This window comes from Brachyistius frenatus, unplaced genomic scaffold (genome assembly GCF_029030835.1).
Source record: "Brachyistius frenatus isolate BFR_SWC_R1_liver_20210118 unplaced genomic scaffold, ASM2903083v1 Contig_35, whole genome shotgun sequence".
NCBI classification, from domain to species: Eukaryota; Metazoa; Chordata; class Actinopteri; family Embiotocidae; genus Brachyistius; species Brachyistius frenatus.
The window spans coordinates 2,558,090-2,579,495 of NW_027210634.1; the positions used below are offsets into that span (position 1 = coordinate 2,558,090).

General features: G+C 46.0%; 2 protein-coding genes across 3 annotated transcripts; one reads left to right on the forward strand and one right to left on the reverse strand.

Annotated features, from left to right (window-relative positions):
* Positions 1 to 3,038: 3,038 nt before the first annotated feature.
* ppp1r3b (protein phosphatase 1, regulatory subunit 3B) lies at positions 3,039 to 5,320 on the reverse strand. 2 transcript variants are annotated; one of them, XM_069700959.1, is made up of 2 exons: positions 5,207 to 5,320; positions 3,039 to 4,074 (listed from the first exon to the last, which is right to left on the reverse strand). In XM_069700959.1, exons 1-2 carry the CDS (start codon positions 5,227 to 5,229, stop codon positions 3,189 to 3,191), a joined length of 909 nt encoding a protein of 302 aa, XP_069557060.1. In that variant the 5' UTR covers positions 5,230 to 5,320; the 3' UTR covers positions 3,039 to 3,188. The 2 variants fall into 2 exon arrangements, with proteins under 2 accessions (XP_069557060.1, XP_069557061.1); XM_069700960.1 differs by lacking the exon at positions 5,207 to 5,320 and adding an exon at positions 5,053 to 5,151.
* A 3,903-nt stretch (positions 5,321 to 9,223) lies between these two features.
* lmbrd2b (LMBR1 domain containing 2b) lies at positions 9,224 to 21,047 on the forward strand. Its single transcript, XM_069700961.1, has 18 exons — positions 9,224 to 9,412; positions 11,409 to 11,612; positions 11,809 to 11,921; positions 12,163 to 12,261; positions 13,229 to 13,396; positions 13,508 to 13,718; positions 13,798 to 13,872; positions 13,959 to 14,072; positions 14,594 to 14,777; positions 15,124 to 15,305; positions 15,887 to 16,020; positions 16,613 to 16,718; positions 16,817 to 16,914; positions 17,259 to 17,362; positions 17,452 to 17,498; positions 18,095 to 18,230; positions 18,342 to 18,468; positions 18,644 to 21,047. The coding sequence occupies exons 2-18, from the start codon at positions 11,439 to 11,441 to the stop codon at positions 18,705 to 18,707; spliced, it is 2,136 nt and encodes a 711-aa protein (XP_069557062.1). The 5' UTR covers positions 9,224 to 9,412; positions 11,409 to 11,438; the 3' UTR covers positions 18,708 to 21,047.
* The last annotated feature ends 359 nt before the right edge of the window (positions 21,048 to 21,406 follow it).

The following is a 21,406-nucleotide window of genomic DNA, read 5'->3' on the forward strand; positions in this document are numbered from 1 at the left end:
GCTCTCACCAACGGCTTCACTCCTCTGAAGACTCCACGTCCGATCTCCTGGAAGACTCTCCCCGGGGGCAGAAACCGGGTCTGTACGACGGTCCAAACAGAGAATAAAGTCTCCGTATCAGCAGTCGGAAAACTTCTCAATTATCCAGAGAAATATTTCGTTTTATTCCCGGACACAGTTCACTAAAAAAAAAAAATTAAAATGGCGGCGGCGGAGTGTTCCTTCTCCCGCCGTTGGCCTTTACATTTCCACAGTTACTCAAAACCACAAAATTAACTCAAAAACATAAACTTAACTAAAAAAAATAATAAAAATCTGTCCAGAGCGAGAATATTCGAACTTGCATTTTCATTATCAAACAGAAAGATACAACCAAATCCAGTTTGTCTCAAAAGAGAGGAGCTTCAATAACTCGTTAACTGAACTCACAAAAACAAAGTGAAACTCACCGAAACCGACCTGGTTCATCTCCTCACCGCTTCAACAATCACCTACTGTCGGAATAAACCGAGAACCGGCGGAGTTAGAGGTGAAAGTATCCCGCCTGTACGGCTGTTCTCCGCTGCTCCACCGCTGCTTGAGCTCCGGTAGCCGCACCGGGAGGGGGCGGGGCTTATTAAAGGAGAGGTCAAGTTCAATTAAAGGGGATTTTTGTCAGAACCTTAATACTTTTAGGAAACCAACAGTTTCAGATTATTACCATGAATTATCTATCAATTTATTATCATTTGTTGTTTTGTTTGGAAACTAAGGTACGTACATTTTTTTTTTTTTGCATTGAATGTATTCGTGTATAGACTGTAAACGATATAAAAGCCAATGCCGAAGTGCCTTAACATGCAATACCACTGCGGGCCACTAGGGGCTGACTCCCATTCAACTTCTCTCATGCAATACTTCGTCCATAACCTCGAAAAGCATCAAGTTCTGTCCTGAAATACAAAGTCAGTAAATGTTTTCCACGAGTCATTATGGTGTCATTAGACAAACTCGCTCCCTTCTGATCAGTGTTCTGGTGATTCTTCTGAAAATAATTCCTGCACTGACTGATTAGATATTAGAAATAAAACCCAGCTGCGTTTGGGGGCGTGTCCGTTTGATGGACAGGCCTGCAAGGACAGAGGGGACAGCACTTCTTTAATCAGTCAGGTGATGTATGGACCACAGATGTTGGCTCTGCTCCCAGATTGCCCCGTGGTTGCATAAGTGAACATGAAGAGCAGAGTCCGCAAGAAGGTTACTTCAGCCCCTCAGGGTCATGCAGGTCTCACACACACACACACACACACACACACACACACACACACACACACACACACACACACACACACAGATAGAGACTGACAGCTGATTGGTTGGAGGAGGGAAACCACCAGAGGGGAGGATCCAGTTAAATATAAAGTGCCCGAGTCCCTTTTTTTAAGGTGTGTATAAGTAAACATTTGCCAAATCGTTTTTATTGATCTCAGCTTCTGCAGCAAAAGTCCAGAACCACCAGAAAGCTCACCAGCACGTTTTGCTGCACAAAGTCAGTCTTTCAAAATAAAACTGGCTTTATCAACAAAAACCGGAATAGCAGAAAGTGACGGGGTTTGTGGGAAATGTGGTCTTATCGTGGGAATGAGGAATATGTTGAATTCGTTTTTTTACACACTTCCAGCTGTTAGAGTCTGCACTTTGGTTTTGTGTTGAACGAATGTGATTTAAAAAGCATTTAAAGCTCTTATTTTGACAGCACATGGTTGTCCAAGTTCAAAACAGAAATAAGAACAATTTACAAGTCAAATATTTCTGTGATGCAGGGTAAGATAATTATCACAGGAAGTCATTATATATTAACTTTATCAAGGAGTTGGTAAACAAAATGTCAGTTTTTTTTATTGAGTTGCAATTTTCTTTTAATTCCTGCAATTTTACTGCAAACAAAAACTTTTTGTTCAATTTGAGAAAGCTGTCAGAAAACGAAACTTAAAAAAAAAAAAATCAGAACAGCTGAAATGGAGACTCATTCTGTCTCACCTGAAGTGAAACACCAGATTTCACTCCACTTTAATACAGGAAATCCCACTCAGCATTTTCAAACAGATTATTCAGGTTTTTTTTTTTTTACTTTTAAATGAGTTTCACTTTAATATTTTGTATTTAGCTTCAAGTGATCAATAAACTCTTTCAGGGTTTTCCTCCCCAAACAAACAAAAAAAAGTCCTCTTTTTTCCTTAAACCTGCTAATAAAAAGACAAAACTCCAGTTAAAACTTTATTGTTTTTTGATCACATTAAGACGGCAGATTGTTGCAAACATTCAGTTTCTTCAATGTCACATTACAAGAACTTCAAACATGCAACTTTATTGACCAGCATTTCTTAAAATCCCTTTTTAATACTGACATTTCCCCTCCGCAGAGGAACATTCACAAAATACTGAGTGACTTCATACAAAAAGAGGTTAAAAAAAAAAAAAAAAAAAAAATGCCAACGCTGAATTACAAAGTTTCTCTCCAGAGGTCACGTGTGCAGGTGTTGAGGAATATTTCTTTAACGGCCTCTCGCTGTGGTTTCAACAGTTCAAGTTTCGACTTTTAAAACATAAATTAATCGCACTTTTTTTTTTTTTTGAACGTGACGTCACGTCGGGGTGTTTTCAGAAGAATCTTTCGATTCGCTGGGAATGAAAGCGACGTTTGGCTGCAAGCGCTGATGATCCCGATTTCTCTTTGCGTCCGTGCAACACCTACAAACATGCTGCAGCTGCAAACATGCTGCAGCTGCAAACACGAAGCAGCTGAAAACACAAAGCAGCTGAAAACACGCAGCGGCAATCGTGTTGTTCGCAGCAGGCTGCCGTTTTGAAACGGAGGAGCGACCTGAATTCAAACAGCTGCCAAACACATCACATTAGATCACAACGGATTTCCTGAACGCAGCTCGTTTCCTACACGTCACGTTCGTACATATTTTAATTCAGTCCGAACGGAGCTGTAGTTTGTAATTTGATCTGACATTTACATATAAAGGTAACCCCATAAGCCCCTCCCCCTCTCTCCCCCCCAAACAAACAGACAACAATATAGGCATTTTTTTTTTTTTTAAAACAGGTGTGACGCTGTAAAGGCGTCATCACCAGCCGTCCGTCTCCAATGACAACATGTGACTTAAAAACTAACGCCGAGATCCGATTGGACGGCGTGTTCAGTAGTACGGGCCGATGTTCTCGTACCCGGCGTAGCCCGGCCAGTCGGGGAAGATCCCGTGTGAACACGTGGGGCTGCCGTAGCGGTCGAAGTGAATCCCAAAGTCAATGGCGTGGCGGCCGGAGCCGTCCCGACGGCTGCCCTTCATGGACGACCACACGATGCTGTAGTTTCTGCCCTGGTTGCTGTCCCAGTACTCGCGGCCGCCCACCTCGTAGCAAACGGCGAACTCGACGCGCTCGTGCGGCCGCAGCTCGGCGGGCAGAGGCACCTCGAAGGAGAAGGTGTCGCAGTACGAGCTGGGGTACGTGTCCTTCATGTACGCGCAGCCTACCTCCGCGTGGCTCTTCCACGCGTCGAACGTCACCCGGAGCTTCACCGACTTCTCAAAGGACACGTTTCGGACTTTAACGGTTCCCGCGAAGGCCTTGTCCTTCAGCACGCAGTGCTCCAGGCACACGTAGTTCCTCTGCAGGCTCTGACGGAACAGCAGGTAGTCCGAGGAGGGCTGAGTGAAGTCCAGCACCAGCTTGTCCTCCTCGGCCGTCAGAGACAGAGCGGAGCTCAGCATCTCCCGGATGTTCACGGGGATGTCGATGGGGTCGTTGAGCGCCGAGAACACCTTCACCTTGGTTAGACTCAGGCCCTTGTGGTCGGCGAACGTCACCTGCTTTTTGGGTTTTCCGGAGGATCTGCGGGTGGTCCTGCCGTCCTTGGGCTCGGTGTGATCCACGCAGTGCGAATGCTGGAACCTCAGGCAGGAGCTCAGAGAGGGCGCACGCGTTTGAGGAGTCATCGTGTAGACGAACTGCTCTTTGGACAGGTACACCGGTAACGTCATGTTGATCGACATGGCGGGCTCCAGAGGGAACGTGCACAGAGTACTAGAGGAGAGAAGAAAACAGAGTTAAAGAGTTTTCAGGCATCATCACACAGACTTCAACATCCAGTTTTATATAACAGACACAGTCTGGTAAAGATTTTTTCTCCTTTTCTGGGAAAAGAGGGGTCGACCAAGAACTTTAAACTTATTGATACTCCACACTGCAGTCTGATGGGTTTCAGACATCTGAAGCAGAACAGTCACTCCTCTTGTTTTAACTGTAAACGTCTTCATGAGGTCAGATTATTGGATCATTCTGGACAAAGTTCAGGCCACCTGCATCAGTCCAGGTATAAAGCTTATAATGAAGGCTAAAGTGATTATTACAAATCACCTGTCAGACGATCAGGCAACGATTGAACAGGAGGACAAACTGCCGCTTCACATCAAAAATCACAAAACACAGACTTTAATAACCTTCAAGCGGAAACGAGTCGGCGCTGATGGATCCATTTATTGATCAATCCTTTAATCTATGACGCGGTTTTGTCCAACTGACAGCACAAAAACCAACAGATGCCCAGAAAGCTGGGGAAAATCAAACAAAAGGTGGCCATTTTATTAGGTACGCTCTGATTATAATGTTCTGCTGCATGTTCACCACATTTAAATATGAACTCATTAAAAAAAAAAAAAAAACTAAACGTGTGTATCTAATAAAATGGGCACTGAGTCCAACTTTGTCCACACTGAGATGACCCAGTTCTTCAGCAGAACTTCAGGCTGACCCGGATAAACGCTGCAGCTCACTCACAAGTTGTTTTTTTTGGTCAAGTGTCAAAGGTGCTGCAGAAGTTCCAGCCTCCAGGTGTCGGTCTGAGGCCCCGCAGGTACCGCACACACCCACCCACCCGCCCCCGTGGACAACCTTCCGCCAGATCTGTGTGTTTCTGCCCGCTGACACGAGGCGGTTTGAAGCCGAAAACGGCTCTCGGCTACTCTATGCACCCGGCCACAGGTGGAGCACGAGCTGTCTCACCTGTCTCCAATCAAAAACAATGATGGCAGCCCGCCGCGGAGGTCACCTGGTGGTCCGTTTCATGACGAAGAGGACGGGAAACGTCCCCAGGTGAATTTAAATGACCCTGTGAGCTCTGTGACTGCGTGCGTGCGTGCGTGCACACACCGGTTACCTGGAGCAGGTCGTGACAACCATTTGCCGGTCCGTCCGGGTCACCGCACTTCTATGACAGGTCTTCGTTGTGAAAAAACCTGCAGCAGCGTCCTGCTCGCGCGCCCCGCTTCTCCTCACATACTGGCATGCAGCACATATTCCTCTCGTGGCTTCAAAAAAAAACCCACGCGGGCTTCACGTGAACACCTGCCCGCAGCCAATCAGAGCGAGCGCTGACTGAGTGATCGATCCGTGGAGAAGCTGGTTTCTTCTAGGCAGAGTTTGATCGAAGCCTGTTTCAGAGTTTAGTTCATGATCACTTATCACTTTGATTGATTATCTCCTCATCTGAACTCTGTTCATTTATGATCATAATTTACTGTCTCGTTTTTTATTATGTCTGAATTCTCGACTTGTTTCATCTTTTATATATAAATCAAGTCACTTTGACAGTTAATCAAACTTTCTCTTGTATCATTTACAGTTTGATAAGTTTGCGCTTCAAATTCTTAATTTTGACTCCATGTCGTTCATTTAAATTTAATTTTTTTAAAAATCTACATTATAATTTTGATTTACTGTCTCAGTGTCATATCTCAGAGAAAAGTAATTTTTTTTTATTCAGTTTCATAATTTTGACGTCTGATGAGCATTTTTGTTTAAACGTTTAGTTCTTTTCTTGTATTTGATTGTGTTAATTTTGGCAGCAAAAACTTGTTCTAATAGAGCTACAATAAGACATGAGGAGCCCTGAGGTGAGTATTTATAGCTGCTGGCATCATTCAGTCCTCGGCACTCTCATATTACACATTCCTTCACACACAAACGCTGCAGTTTAGTCAAGGAAATCAGTCAGGAGAGAGACACTTGTCATCAGCGAGAGATTTTAAAAGTCACTTTGACAAATTGGCAGGATTTACCTCTCCTGCAGCTACTGAGCACGTGCAGCAGCGTAGAGAGGCGAATATCAGTTCAGACCCTCTGATCAATCTGTTAAACGTTGGTGAAATGGATCAAAAACCGTGTTGTCTGTCACTGTGGAACACGTGAAGAACTGTGTATTAGTTTGTGTTTTTCCTGCCATTAAAGTTCTGTCCACACCTGTCCAAACCTGTCCACACCTGTTTATACCTGTCTGAACCTGTCCACACCTGTCCAAACGTGTCCACGCCTGTCCGAACCTGTCCACACCTGTCCAAACCTGTTTACACCTGTCCACACCTGTTTATACCTGTCCACACCTGTTTATACCTGTCCACACCTGTCCACACCTGTTTATACCTGTCCGAACCTGTCCACACCTGTCCAAACCTGTCCACACCTGTTTACACCTGTCCGAACCTGTCCACACCTGTTTACACCTGTTTACACCTGTACACCTGTCCACACCTGTTTATACCTGTTCACCTGTCCACACCTGTTTATACCTGTCCACACCTGTTTACACCTGTCCACACCTGTCCACACCTGTTTATACCTTCACCTGTTTATACCTTCACCTGTCCACACCTGTTTATACCTGTTCATACCTGTTCAAAACTGTTCCTACCTTTTCACTCCCCCACTGACCTCCTCCCCTGACCTCCCTCACACACCTCCTCCCCCTCAGAGACAATGTGTCCTCACAGCTGACTGGACATAAACAGCGCCTGTAATCTGGGACGAGTTATCGACCTGCATTCACAGGACAAGCTGTGATAATTCACTTCAGCTGGAACATGGTCGATTCAGGTTCACCATCAGTGCACACAGCTACACACAGTCAGTGGTGTACAACTCTTCCGATAACCTAATAAATCATAATCAATTCACAGGAGTTTCATGATGTTTAAACAATGAATTCGTAATTTCAGGAAATACTTGTAAAGGAAAGAGTATTTTTTATAAATCATTTTAGCCGTGTGCTACGTGCTTTACACTTGACTTTTTTATTGATCTGTTTGATTTACATCGTGGTCACCTGAACACAGAGGACCTGAACCAGAGGAGCACCACGGTAGATTCAAACATCCACTGGGTTAAAATGTTTGGAAAGTCACTGTTAATAGTCAGTGGACAGAAAAATAATTTGCAACAGCTTTGATAAAAGTTCAGGTCATTCCAGCTCCTCCCATTTAATAATTTAGCTTTTAGTTATTTTAAAACATTTTGACTTTTTTCTGAGGTTTGAACTGTTGAACAAATCAGCAAATGAGCACATCATGAAAATAATATCAAAACATCAGCATTAACAGTCTAATGATATTTATAAATCAGCCACTCTGAATCCTCCTGATTTAAATGATATTATTATATTTCATTTAGCTGACGCTTTTATCCAAAGCGACTTACAATAAGTGCATTTCAACCATGAGGGTACAAAACCCAGAACAACAGGAATCAAGAAAATACAATTTCTTCAAGAAAGCCAAACTACAAAGTGCTATCAGTAAGTGTCATTTTAAGTGCTACTAAAGTTCTACTGTTCAAGGTAAATTAAGATACTTTAAGTTAAAAAAACACTTTCAGTGCAGGATATTTTTTTTGAACTGTGATGGTTTTAATTTGATTTGAGTAAACAGCTTTTAACAACATCACATTTTGCAACAGCATCGGTACAACATGCTCATTTGGCCTGTTCTGACCCTACAGTTAATGTGGAACAGAGTTAGGAAATGACTTGTGGGGCTGCTGGCAGCTGATCGTGTAAATATTAGTTCAGGGGGATGAATCGACTGGACGAGGACATTCAAGAGGAGTAAGAGCAGTTTCATGGGGGAGTTTGTTCCCGACAGACCTTAAAATAGACCATTTGAGTCAAACTGAGCTGCACACGCTGCCGTGTTTCGTCTGGCTGAACTCTCACCTGTAGAGACGAGACTGAGCCCAGGCGCAGCTGGGATGGTGATCAGACTGAGTTTTTTGAACAAACAATACAGAAATATAGTGTTAATATAGAAATAGCACGATGACGTATATATATTGTAATATCAGAGTGGTGCAGTGTTGATCTTGTTCAGGTTCAGACGAACAAACGTCAGTCCTGGAGTTCCACTGGGTTTTGTACTCGGCCCAATACCGTTCACATTAACATGCTTCCATTACAAGATGTCATCAGGAAACACTGTATAGACTTCATTGTTCTGCAGATGACACTCAGTTCTATCTTTCTATGAAACCAGACGAGACGAATCGGTGAAACTTGAAGAACGACTTAATGACATAAAGGGCTGGTTTGAGCGGAAATTTTCTAAACTCAGGCAAACTGAAGTTCTTGAACACCTCAGAAAATCTTTCCTCCAACATGATCCAAAATGCTGCAGTGAGAGTACTGACAAGATTTACACTAGACAAATTTCTCCTTCCTGTAAAATCAAAAATAGAATTTTAAATTCTGCTGCTGACTTGCAAAGCTCTTCATGACCGAGCTCCGTCTGATCTCAGAGGTCTTTTAGAACCAGATCATCCTAACAGAGCTTCTCTCTCAGAGTGCTGCCTGCTCGTGGTTCCAGAGTTTCCAAAAGTAGATTAGGAGGAATAGTCTTCATCTTTCATGCTCTTCTACTGTGGAACCAGCTTCCAGTTCCAGTTCTCCTCCGGAACCAGCTTCCAGTTCTGGTTCAGAAGGCAGACACCCTCTCTACTTTCAGCATTCATTCATTCATTGTTTAATCAAGTTTATGATTAGAGCTGCTCAGGTGACCCTGAGCCATTGCGCAGGTCTGCTGCTGTAGAGGCTGCTGGGGACCTCCCATCATGCACTGCTCCTCTCCTCTCTTTTTTACTCTCTATGTTGTATGTCACTATTGCATGTTGTTGTAATATTTACTTCCTTCTTTTATTCTACCCAAGGTGATTGCAAAGTGCATTGGGGCCGTCTGTGTGGATTTTTCATAGTAAATAAAATGTGATTATTGGGATTTGCTTCGGGGAGTTTCAGCTGTGTTTGAAGTAATTCCTCTGTTGTCCAGCAGGGGGCGGCAACGCGCCGCTGCTGCAGCAGAAAAAGAAAAAGAAGGTGCTGACCACACAGGCGGCTGCGCACGCGCAGATTCGCCGCTTTGCCTGGTCGTCATCGTCGTCTCCTCCAGGGGGAAGTGGGATGTGACAGATGCAGCTCCGCTTGCGAGCCAGAAACCGGGGATTTTCATGGTAAACACACCGGAACAGTCGCAAAGCACCGTCCGGGCAGAACACCGAGCACCTGACGGCCCTCTGAGCGGCGCGGGAAGTCACCAGTAAACCGGTAAGTAGCGACACGTCAGCGACGGTCCCGTCGCTCCGCTGCTAGCAAACATTTAGCTGCTGTGATGCTAGCTGAAGGAGAACTGGAGCATCCGGTCACACGGTGCTCCTTTGACGTTGATTTAATTACCGCAGTGATGTGCCGCTGTTAATGCGGGTAATCGTACTCCGTTGACACCGACAGGCTGTTCGGGCTCACATCCGGTCACACGTTTAACTGATCAGGTGACCCAGCTGTGATGACACGCTGCCTCCTCCCTCCGTCTGTCTCCGTGTTAAAAACACACCTAAAATCTCATAACAGTCTCACTGCTGGGCAGGAAGTCACAGATACTTAAAGGTGCGTCACGTTAAAGTCTCCGTGCAGAAGATCCCATCTGTTATGCCCCCCCACCACTCACACACACACACACACACACACACATTTACACCCACTTACACCTTTCCACGCCGATTTAGACCCGTTCACACCTGTGATCAATCCGCAGTGACCACTTCTGATACGCTCTGTATGCTACTAAACACCAAGTAAACAACCACGTGAACAGGTGTCGAAGCAGGAGGAGAGAGGAGTGGCAGCAGCAAGTGTTCAAACTCACTGATGCGTCTCTGCTCACTGCAGTCTCGTTTTTTACGGTCTGTCAAAATGTATGACATGCATGTAAATGTCTTGAACACTCGAGTTTGTAATTCACAACCCGAACCGTCAGACCCGACCAGATCACGTCGGATAGTGCTGCGCTACTTCTTAATCTCCGTCCTCACCGGGTGTTAATCCCGGAGTTCCTGTCTAAATAAATAAATAAATTAAAAAAAACCGGAGGGATGCCTCTTGTCTGCAGAGCACGGCGCTCCCATCCCCCCCGACCAATCACAGACGGCACACAAAGAGCCTCTCAGTGTTTACAGGTCAGCAGCCTGCAGAGCTTCTGTCAGATCATATCCAGCTTCATGAACACAGGCTGAACAACAGCAGCCGCTCTGATCAATCCTGTTGGTGAAGGCTACTTTCTGCTTTTTTTGTTTGTTTGTTGTTATATCATTTTATCAGGTCAAATAAATAAATTGTGATGGAGAAAAAAAACAAGAAAAAAAAAAACGTACATAAATTTCTAGATAAAAAAAATATAATTATTAAAGAGATTTAATCAAGTTAAATAAATACAAACGTAATCTTTCTACAGCATATTGTGATCAACACCGAGTTTTACTGTGAAGGCGTCTGTTACGGTTCGGACTTCTTTTCTGCTTTGTAGCCTTCTTGTCAGTCTGGGTTTTATGCTTCCTGTTTGATTAGAACTGTGGCGCCATGTCAACAGGGTTCTCCGTCACGACAACACGCCTGCCCACATGCTGTGTTTTGTTCCCCAAATATTTGACCCAAAATCTGATCTCTCTCTCATCTAGTTTTTCAACGTCCTGCCGTGGAATTTAGATGGTATGGAGGCGTGAATCGAGACTTGTTTAACCCTTCCTCCTCCTTCTCCAGTGTGTTGAACAGATGAAAGATAGTTTGGAAGATGGCGCCTCCTCCTGGATGTTTTTGGGTGTGAGCGAAGAGCTAAAACTTTGTGACAGTTTGTCTTTCTCTTATATTGTAGCCTGATTGTCATCAGTGTCGTTGTCACGTTGTCCGTGAGCTTTTCCTTGAAACTAATGACTGAAAAGTTGATTATTGTACATGTTAAAATGTCACCAGACAAACACCACGTGTCTCCTGCTGCCGTCACACTGATTGAATTTCATGAGATGTTATTGAATTTGGGGAAATGCCTTATTTCTGCTCTGTAACAGTGTCCAGATCGGTTTTATGGCTGCAGCTAACAGTTATTGATCGACCGACCGGTGTCTGGAATCACCAGGGAGTCGATCAGCTGTCAGTCAATAGAGCAGATTTGTCCATCACAGTTTCTCTGATCCGAATGAGTCAATTTAATGAAAAATTAATCGATCTGATCGAACCGTCTGATGACTTCCTATCCTCTGGTCCCCTGCAGGTTTGAGTCGGGCTCCTGGGACTCGGCGGGATGAGCGGGGCGGCTCTCGGCATCGAGATCGTGGTGGTGTTTTTCTTGGCGCTGAGCCTGCTGCACCGATATGGAGACTTCAAGAAGCAGCAGCGCATGGTGCTGTTCGGCACGCTGCTGGCCTGGTACCTGTGCTTCCTCATCGTCTTCATCCTGCCTCTGGACGTCAGCACGGTCAGTACCGAGCCGCAGGACACCGGTAAAGTGATAATAAGGAGCCAGAAGGTTTCGGAGCTCTGGATGTTTCTATGTGTTTGTTTTGAGTCCGGTCCGTCTTGGTTCTTACATCGTCGCCATCATAGACTCTCTGAATGTTGTTGTCTTCCCGTCCGCGTGACGCTGAACATTCGATGTGCTCTGAACCTCGCAGACCATCTACAAGCAGTGCAAGATCGATCACGAAGAGCAAGCCGCGGTTCCAACTGTCAGCCCGCTGCCGTCCAATTACACGGCAGCAAACTCGTCCGCCACGCCCACGAAAAGGTCAGTATTTCAGCATCTCTAGAACTTTTCCTGACAGTGTACACCAAAAGATCAATGTTTTGGTATAATGGAAATGTCTATTAGTTTCACCCCAGCAGGTTTTTTTTTTTTTTTTTTTTGAAGACGTGGCTGTGAGAGGATGAAGTTGATGACGATCAGACGGCTTGTTGTTGTCAGTCAGAGTGAAGCCACATTACAGCAGCAGTTTTTAAACTTGACTGTTTTCTGTTTCTGTCAAAAGTGTGCCAAAGCTGTGCTACAAGCCGTGGAGCTACATCCCCGACGGCATCATGCCCGTGTTCTGGAGGGTGGTCTACTGGACCTCCCAGTGCCTCACATGGTCAGTGTGACTCCGCCCCCCACAAAGCATCACCAGCTGTGTTTGTTTGAGAGCTCACTGCCGCAGATGGATGGTCGATTTAAAAGGTTCAGAGAGTGTTTCTGTGATGCACACGGAGCGGGAGGAAGCGATAACCACAGATTTCGATTCAAACTAGTCAACAGAGACCCTTAACATGCTCAATTCCCCAACCCTTGTTGGAGAACCCTGTTGTCATGGTGACCACAGTTCAGTTGGTTTGTGTTCTCTGGGTTTCAAAAGACGCAGTAATGGACAGGTAACTGAAACAAACTGACAAAGAGGGAAGAAGTGCACACGGACTAAATACAGCAGGGAGGGAAGGACAACGAGGGACAAGTGAAACTAATCAGGGCGGGGCCAACAATCATACAAAGGACAGGAAGTGAAACAAGACAAGACAAAAGAGGTGAGTCATTTCAAAATCAAACAGGAAGCACAAATCCCAGACTGACCTGAAGACTACAAAGCAGAAAAGAAATCCAAACCAGAACAGAACCTCAGAAGGTCCCAGTAGAACTCGGTGTTGACAGTCTGACCCTGGGGGACGAATTCACGGTGACACAACCCCGCCAACGTCAAAGAAAACCCACCTGGTGTCTCCCAGAACACCTCGCCCGACTTCGTCGCCGTAGGCTTTCTGAAACATTTCAAGGGTCTCTGTTGACCATTTCCAGAGTATTGACCCCAAAATCGGATGTTTCTCTGCTCCAGTTTCAGGTCCGCGGTGAAATCGCAAATGTTCACGTACCGGCGGTCACAAAAACATGTGGAACTGAGGTGCCGATGTCGATCAAGAGACGACACTCGGAATACTTCCTCGTGAAGGTTGTTGCTTCCTCCTGCTCCGTGTGCATCGCTGTGCTGCGTTCAACAGGCACTGACTGAACTAACTGATCACACCGTACAGGAGGGCGTTCGTAAAGGTGTGACTGACTTGTGTCCTCAGGCTGCTGCTGCCCTTCATGCAGTCGTACGCTCGCTCCGGCGGCTTCTCCATCACCGGGAAGATCAAAACGGCGCTGATCGAGAACGCCATATATTACGGGACCTACCTGCTCATCTTCGGCTCGCTCCTCATTTACGTGGCCGTTCATCCCGACTGGCACCTCAACTGGTGAGTAGAGTTAAAGAAAGCCGGTGACCGACTCTTGACCAGCGCCGTCATTATCCGAGCTCTCCTGGTCGTGACAGCTGTTTGATTTCCTCCTACACGGCTGTGACTCAGGTACGAGCTGCAGACCATCGGCATCACCGCCGCCAACACCTGGGGTCTGTTCCTGCTGGTGCTGCTGCTCGGTTACGGGCTGGTGGAGATCCCTCGCTCCTACTGGAACGCCTCGCGACACGGACACCTGCTCATCAAGACCTACTTCAAGGCGTCCAAGCTGATGACGGAGAAGGCGGACGCGGAGGAGAACCTGGAGGATGTGATGGAGGTGGGCGGCGGTGAAGCGACGTGACGGACGGAGGTTCGGTCATGTCGCTGTTTTTAACGTGGGGTGTGTTCTGATGCAGGAGGTGAGGAAGGTCAGCGAGTCCATCAAGTACAACCACCCGCTGAGGAAGTACATCGACACCATCCTCAGGAAGGTAAGCGGAGTCCGGCTCCGGGGCGCGCTGGTGGGGACGACGGGTCGGGCGGACGGGTCTGGTGACTGCTGCCTCTTTCCCTTCAGTGCCCGCTGGACTACCAGGAGAAGATGGGCAGGAACATGGACGACTACGAGGACTTTGACGACAAACAGAACACTTACCCCAGCGAGAAGAGCCTGGTGAAGCTCCACAAGCAGGTGAGACACTCGGAGCAGGAAAACCGTCCCAAAGCAGAGCGGCTGCTCGAAGATTCGACGGCATTTGTCCGTGTTTGTTCAACAGATTGAAAACTTGTTATGAGCTCATTAAAGCAGGTAACAGACACTTGTTTGTCTGTATGCGACCCATGTTAAGTTTTGTACCTCCTCATACTGTTATTATTCTGTCATTTAGTGGGTAACTCACAAACAGAGCAAACGATTGGAGGCTATGAATCAGTCCGTTAAGAAGACGGCATTTTGTTTCTTCATTCGTCCTCATTTACCAATATCTCGCGTTTTTCCTTAAATTTGTTCTTAGGAAAAGTCTTCGTCAGATTCAATGACGTTTTGTTAAACCTCATATCTGTTCGCGCCCGTGTTCTTATCTTGATAAATCCCATCATTCTTGTAAGTTAAAAGCGTGTTCCAGTTGTTTCCTAATTAGTAGAAGTCAACGCCCCGAAGCAGGTAACTCCTTTCAAATATAACTCCTCGTGTGTGTGTGTGTGTGTGTGCAGGTGATCTATGCTGTCCAGAGACACAACAGGACTCGTGTCCAGTGGCAGATCCTCCTGCAGCAGGCCATCCATCTGGAGGACGTAGCCAAGAACGAGACCAGCTCCGCCCACCAGTTTGTCCACAGCTTCCCGTCCTCGGAGCCGGCCGGCTGGTTCAGCAGATACGTCTACACTTCGACTGTAGGTGGGTGGCGTGCAGGGCCTCATTTCGACGGGTTCTCCCATCGCTTTAAACCTCAGGGCTCACCGACTCCAGTCGGGTCCCCTTCTGATGGAGGAAACGTGACCCGGATTTACAGATCAGAAGGTCCTGAAGCAGCGTTAAAGCTTCCTGACGCTCGCTGTTCCACTGAACGCCTGTAGGTGGCAGCACGGACAGGAAGAAGACGACTTGACAGCTGGCAGACGGAGTGGGCTTACACCTGTGTGTGTGTGTGTGTGTGTGTGTGTGTGTGTGTGTGTGTGTGTGTGTGTGTGTGTGTGTGTGTGTGTGTGTGTGTGTGTGTGTGTGTGTTTGTGACAATCCACAGAGTGGTACTGGGAGTGCCTCGTGAAACGCTGGTTCTACCGGCTGCTGTCTGTGGTGTTGAACCTGTTCAGCGTGGCCGTGGTCTGGTCCGAGTGCACCTTCTTCAGCACGCGGCCCGTCCTCTCCCTGTTCGCCGTGTTCATCCAGCTGGCCGAGAGAGACTACAACTACCTGTACATCGAGGTGAGTCACGCCTGCACCTGCAACACGGGAGGAACGAGGAACACGGTGTGCGTTCCGATATCGAACGTCCCGCTCGGAGCTCGGCCCTCGTCTATTTTCTCGGGAACATACACCGGATCAGAGGGAGGCAGCAGGGTCAACGGGTCACGTCCCGACAATACGAAGTCAGACACGGCAGCAGTTTGCTGTCATTTCTTCACATCTGGAACCGGTCAACTTATGTCTAGCAAACTTCCACTAACCACTAACTTCATGTCTTGAACCGGTAACTTCATCTTTTAAACCCGTAACTTCAAGTCTAGAACCAGTAACTTCATATCTTTAACAAGTCACCGGTTTTATTGATCAGAAGCTCACACACACACACACACACACACACACACACACACACACACACACACACACACACACACACACACACACACACACACACATACATACATACATACATACATACATACATACACATGCTGCTGAGCATTAAATGTCTTTTGTTTTTTTAACATGCGCGATCAAATGACCTAACGGTCAGGTCCCCCAGCGACGTCCAGTCAATCTGTAATTCCTCCTCTCTCCACCAGATGGCGTGCTTCATCACAATCTTCTTCCTGTGTACCTGCGTTTACTCCACCGTGTTCCGCATTCGGGTCTTCAACTACTACTACCTGGCCTCCCATCACCAGACTGACGCTTACAGCCTCCAGTTCAGCGGCATGTGAGTGACGGGAAGCTCAGCGGGAATGTACCTGCTAACGACTTTTTATTTCCAGAGTGAATGCTCTAAATTCAGGACATTTTACATCCGGAAACGGAATAAAAGTATACATGTATACATGTAGGTGCTTAACTAATTACCTAAACCAGTAAATGAGAATAGTGAGGGGGGAAAAAAGAAGAGATTACTGGATAAACGGCCTTTGTAGCATGTTGGTTTTTTTACTTTAGTCAAACCAAAATTTGTCTACGAGGGTCAATCAATAAAGTCTGTTCCTGTTGAACGCAGCACAGCGATGCACACGGAGCAGGAGGAAGCAACAACCATCATGAGGAAGTATTCCGAGCGTCGTCTCTTGATCGACATCAGCACCTCAGTTCAACAAGAACAGACTCTCAACTTATTGATTGGCCTTCAGCCATGTTCCAAAAAAAGAGGGTTAAAGTTGCGCTTATTTGATTTCAGAACATTCAGAGTATTTTCTTAAAGGTCAGGGGATGTTCGACGTGCCCTTTGAGTGTCAGAGCTGGTCATTAAATCAGTCGGAGGTGTTTGGGAGGTGCTGATACATCCTGAACTTTTGAACCTGCAGGCTCTTCTGCCGTTTGACTCCTCCTCTGTGTCTCAACTTCCTGGGTTTGATCCACATGGACTCGGCCATCTCGCACCAGCAGAAGGAGCAGACGGCGTACACCTCCGTAAATATCACACGCCCCGAGCTCACCTGTCCGTCAGCAGCAGCAGCTGGAGCAGCTGCTCAACAACCCGCATGTCTGACTTGTTGTTCGTTTGACAGATCATGGGATCGATGCGGGTTCTCTCCTTCATCGCGAACGGTTTCTACATCTACTACCCCATGCTGATAGTCATCCTCTGCATCGCCACCTACTTCAGGTGAGACGGAGGTCGACGCTGATGTGTGGGCTTCTTCTTTTTTTTCTTTCTTTTTTTTTTACTGTTTGGTCGATTTTAAAATTCACCTTAGATGAGTTACGAGAGGAAAAAATGAATCGGCATCTGATCAATGAGACATTCGATGGTCTCAGGTTCTTAAATTTCTTAAAAATGAAAAGAACAACGTCACCTTCCACCAAATAATTGGCTGGAAAAGCGACTGCTGATGAATCGGGAGCTTCATTCAAACCCGCTTCGTCCGTCACGTTGATCTGGTGCCCGTGTAATTGAGAGCCGCTGCTCATTTAACGACGCACGGCGACGTTGCGACCGTCTCTCCTCAGTTTGGGGACCCGCTGCCTGAATCTGCTCGGCTTCCAGCAGTTCATGGGCGACAACGAGATGACCTCTGACCTCATCGACGAGGGAAAGGAGCTGATCCGACGAGGTGAGACTGAGGATGATGGCGGTGATGATGATGAGAGCGACGCAGGTGAGGCGGTGACGTTACATCTGAAAACCTCGTTTGTGTTGCAGAGAAGCGGAAGCGCCAGCGGATCGAGGACGGCGAGAACAGACGGAGAGTGAGCGGCTTCATTGGTTTCTTCTTTCGTAGTAACGTATAAAAGACCCGAGATTAGATCCCTGAGGAACCCCGAAAGATTATCTTAACACTGTCCATGATGATGATGATGATGTGTGTATTTGTGTGTGTCTCTCACACTGACACGTCTTTGGTGTGTGTGTGTGTGTGTGTGTGTGTGTGTGTGTGTGCGTGTGTCTCTTTTTCTGTGAGTGATTGTGTGTATTTCTGTTTGTATGTTTTGTTTATTTCTATTTGTTTGTCTGTGTCTCACACCGACCTGTCCCTGCTGTGTGTTTCCGTGTTTGTGTGTGTTCATGTGTATTTATGTGTTTGTGTGTCTCTTTGTGTGTTTCTGTGTATTTGTGTTGGTGTGTCTGTTTTACATGTCTTTTACATACCTGCTTTGTATTTTTGTGTGTGTGTGTTTCTGTTTGTGTGTGTCTCTTGTCCACGTGTGTGTGTGTGTGTGTGTGTGTGTGTGTGTGTGTGTGTGTGTGTGTGTGTGTGTGTGTGTGTGTGTGTGTGTGTGTGTGTGTGTGTGTGTTTCGGTTTGTGTGTGTGTGTGTGTCTCACATCCCTGTCTGTGTGCTGCAGGAGTGGAAGGAGCGTTACGGGAACCCGAGGGAGGACTTCTCGGCGAGGAACAGGAGCAGCCACGAGATGAAGGAGACGAGTTACTCGGACTCGGGGAACTCCAGCGGCGGTGCCGTTGGCGCCGGCGGCGGCAGACGTGAGTCAAACCTCAACACGGGACATCACACGGAACCGTTTTAAACCCGTGTGTCCTGACAGATCATTTGATCCCAGCATTGATCACGTCTGATTGTGGTCTGATCAACAGAGGCTAAATATTCTCGCGCCGGGAGCCGAGCAGAGAGGGACTGCATCGAGCTGCTGCAGGACGCCGAGCCGCTAGACTTCAATGCCGAAACACTGACAGATGACCCGCTGGACGCTGAGTCTGGCAGGTAAACGTGCACACACACACACACACACACACACACACACACACACACACACACACACACACACACACACACACACACACACACACACACACACAAAAACACCTGTTCCAGAGGTTTCGCAGGTTGTTGTTCTGTGGTTCCGGTCCAGACTGACGTGTTGTTCTGTTGTCCTCAGGCACGCGGGCGGACGGTACCTGTCCATGTCGTCGTCTCGCAGCCGGATCTTCGACGACGTCTGACCGCGGACCCGGCGCCTCGCCGTCCACTCGTCCACCCGCAGAGCGAATGTAATCGCATGACCTTCGACCTCATGGCGCTCCGGCCGCGTCCTCGTCTCCCAGCATGCACTTGGAACACCACAGGTCAGGTGTGTCGGTGAGGTTCTGTCACCCCGGAAAAAACAACAACAACATCTCCATCAAAAACACTTTGTTTTCATGTTGGCTCGGCCCGCAGGCTCTCTGAAGACACTGACGTTAGTCTGTAGACCCGATCCCCGTCCCGGACCTCAGAGACCTGCTCAACCAATCTGCACTCAGCACATCACTTTAACGAAGCTCCTGGTCATCTTAGTTTATTTATATTTTTTATTGTTTGTCTTTAATGTTGTGATTTATTTAATGACTGTACGGTGGTGATCGATGAACAAAAAAAAAACCACGGCTTTGCACTTGATCCGAGATGTCTGAACTACTTTTACCTTCCATCGGAAGGTCCGATTTTATTAAAAACACGTCACTGATGCGCAGCGGGACGAGACCGAGGCGTTCGCGCGTCCTCTGAGCGCGATGATGAGACTTCGAGGTGTCGCTGAAGGCGTTTTATTACCCGACTGATCATCAACTTTTAAAACGATCAGCAACTCCAAACGTGTCTCAGACTGCTGGATGTTCTTCACGTGTTCAGAAAGAAAGAGACCTTCAAAAAAAACAAAAAAACATACACGTTTTTTTCCCCTCTAGGCAGCCGTCTTTATGAAGGACCGTAGACAGACAGCGTGGGCAGAAACATGTCAGCCGAACCTGAATTTGAATCAATGTTTTAAGTATTTAACTTGAATAATTGTATTGAGAAATTGAATTTCGATGAACTTTCAACTTTTAAATGTTGAAATTGAATTAATTTGCTCTGAAACTTTTTTCAATTCTCAGAAAAAATTCACCCCTGTGAGTTCATCTACTTTCATTTCTCACAATTCAAATTCCTTTTATGTAATTTAGTCTCTCGGTTCGTTTCTCACACGTCATGGTGTTTGAGGTTGAGTGCAGCTTTCTTTTCAAATTAATTCAACTTCAACTAATATTCAGGTTTATGAAAAAAAAAAAATCCGTTTCTGCTTTTCAGATTCAATTTCTCAACACGGTTATTCAAATCAAATGATCCCAATTCAGTTTTCTAATGACACATTTTATCGGTGGGCGGGACATATTATAGTCGGGTTTTCCTATTAGATGGAGTCCGCTCAGCGGCTCAACTATTCACCAGATGCATTACCCCCACCTGCTGACCGGAAGAACGCAGTACAACCAGGCGCCATTTAAAAAAAGAAAAACTGGGGAAAAGGGAGAACGATACTAATCTTTGTTTTTACATTTGAATGACTATTTGAATATTAGAAATTCATGTCCCATCCCTACCATTGAGGGCCACTAGGGGCTGGCTCAAATAGACTCCCATTCAAAAAGTATTAAGTTCCTTTCTGAAATACAAAATCAGTAAATGTTTTCCACGAGTTATTATGGTGTCATGAGATAAATTCCTTCCTTCTGATCAATGTTCTCCTTCTGAAAGTAACTACAGCATTCATTAGATATTAGGCCTCAAACACAGCTATGTGTTAAAGGCTAAAGGGGTTGGATTGAGAAAAATAGCTAGCAGCTTTTTTTTTAAGGTGCTGACAGACTTTTATTAGCATGTGAGCTAAAAAAAAAAAAAAAGAAATGTAGAGGATCGTAAATCGATCCCTGAGGAACCCCACGAGGATTTATTAACCCGTCGCGTCTTCAACGAAACCAGTAGCAACCTGGAAGGTTGAAAATACACAAAAAATAAACAGCTTTGGAAAAAGTTTATGATTTAATTGGTCGTTAACAGGTTGAAACAGTAAACAGTAAAAAAAAAAACAGGACTGGTCCTTTAAATATCTTTGGCACCGAGCGTCTGATGATGAAGAGTCTCTGCTGGCAGGTTCAGCTCAGCTTCGGTCTGAGAAATTGATGATTAGGAGGAAACCGGACGGTTCAGTGACTCTTCTGTATATATGTACCATATGTTTTTGTATTTTATGAGCTCATCAGTGACTTTATATTCATGATGTCTGCTGCAGCCTGTAAAATCCTCCTCCTCCTCCTCATCCTCCCTCTGGAAACACCTCCTGTCCGGTGATGAAGTCATGGACTGTGTTCTGAATATTTATTATCACGATCTCCGCACATCTCTCTGAGCTCCTGGAGGCGGAGAGTCGGTCTCATTTGTTGATTTTCGTCCTGTGATTGACAGTATGTGAATTATTCTCCGGAGAAACGATCATGTTTGATTTCCTGTTGTCGGTCAATAAAACGTATCGGAGTGGTGCAAAACAGTCTGGTCGTGTTTGTTCTCAGAAAGAGGAGCACTTTGGGAAAAAATAACATTTAATTTCAGGGTTAATATTTCGATTTTAAAATGAAAATCAAATAACATGTTAGATTTTTTTTTTTTGTCAACTGATTTAGAGAGAAGAACCTTTTCTATTTGTCCAATGTACGTTTTGATGATAAATAATTTCAAATTCAGGACTTTTAACAAACAGTTTTTACTTTCTAAAATTTAAGTACTTTGTCCATCACTGAACAGGGAGCCAGAGTACCTGAAGAGAACCCACGCGAACGCCGCACAGAAAGGCCCAGGCCTGGATTCGAACCCCAAATCTTTACACTGTGAGGCGACAGTGCTAACC

Excerpts from the sequence above, each read along its gene's own strand:
- ppp1r3b (XM_069700959.1), bottom strand. The coding sequence starts at position 5,229 with ATGGTTGTCACGACCTGCTCCAG. Across the intron at positions 4,075-5,206 it reads GTTGTCACGACCTGCTCCAG|TACTCTGTGCACGTTCCCTC; the intron begins GTAACCGGTGTG and ends TCTCTCCTCTAG.
- lmbrd2b (XM_069700961.1), top strand. The coding sequence starts at position 11,439 with ATGAGCGGGGCGGCTCTCGGCATCGAGATCGTGGTGGTGTTTTTCTTG. Across the intron at positions 11,922-12,162 it reads TCCGCCACGCCCACGAAAAG|TGTGCCAAAGCTGTGCTACA; the intron begins GTCAGTATTTCA and ends TTCTGTCAAAAG. Across the intron at positions 13,397-13,507 it reads CCCGACTGGCACCTCAACTG|GTACGAGCTGCAGACCATCG; the intron begins GTGAGTAGAGTT and ends GCTGTGACTCAG.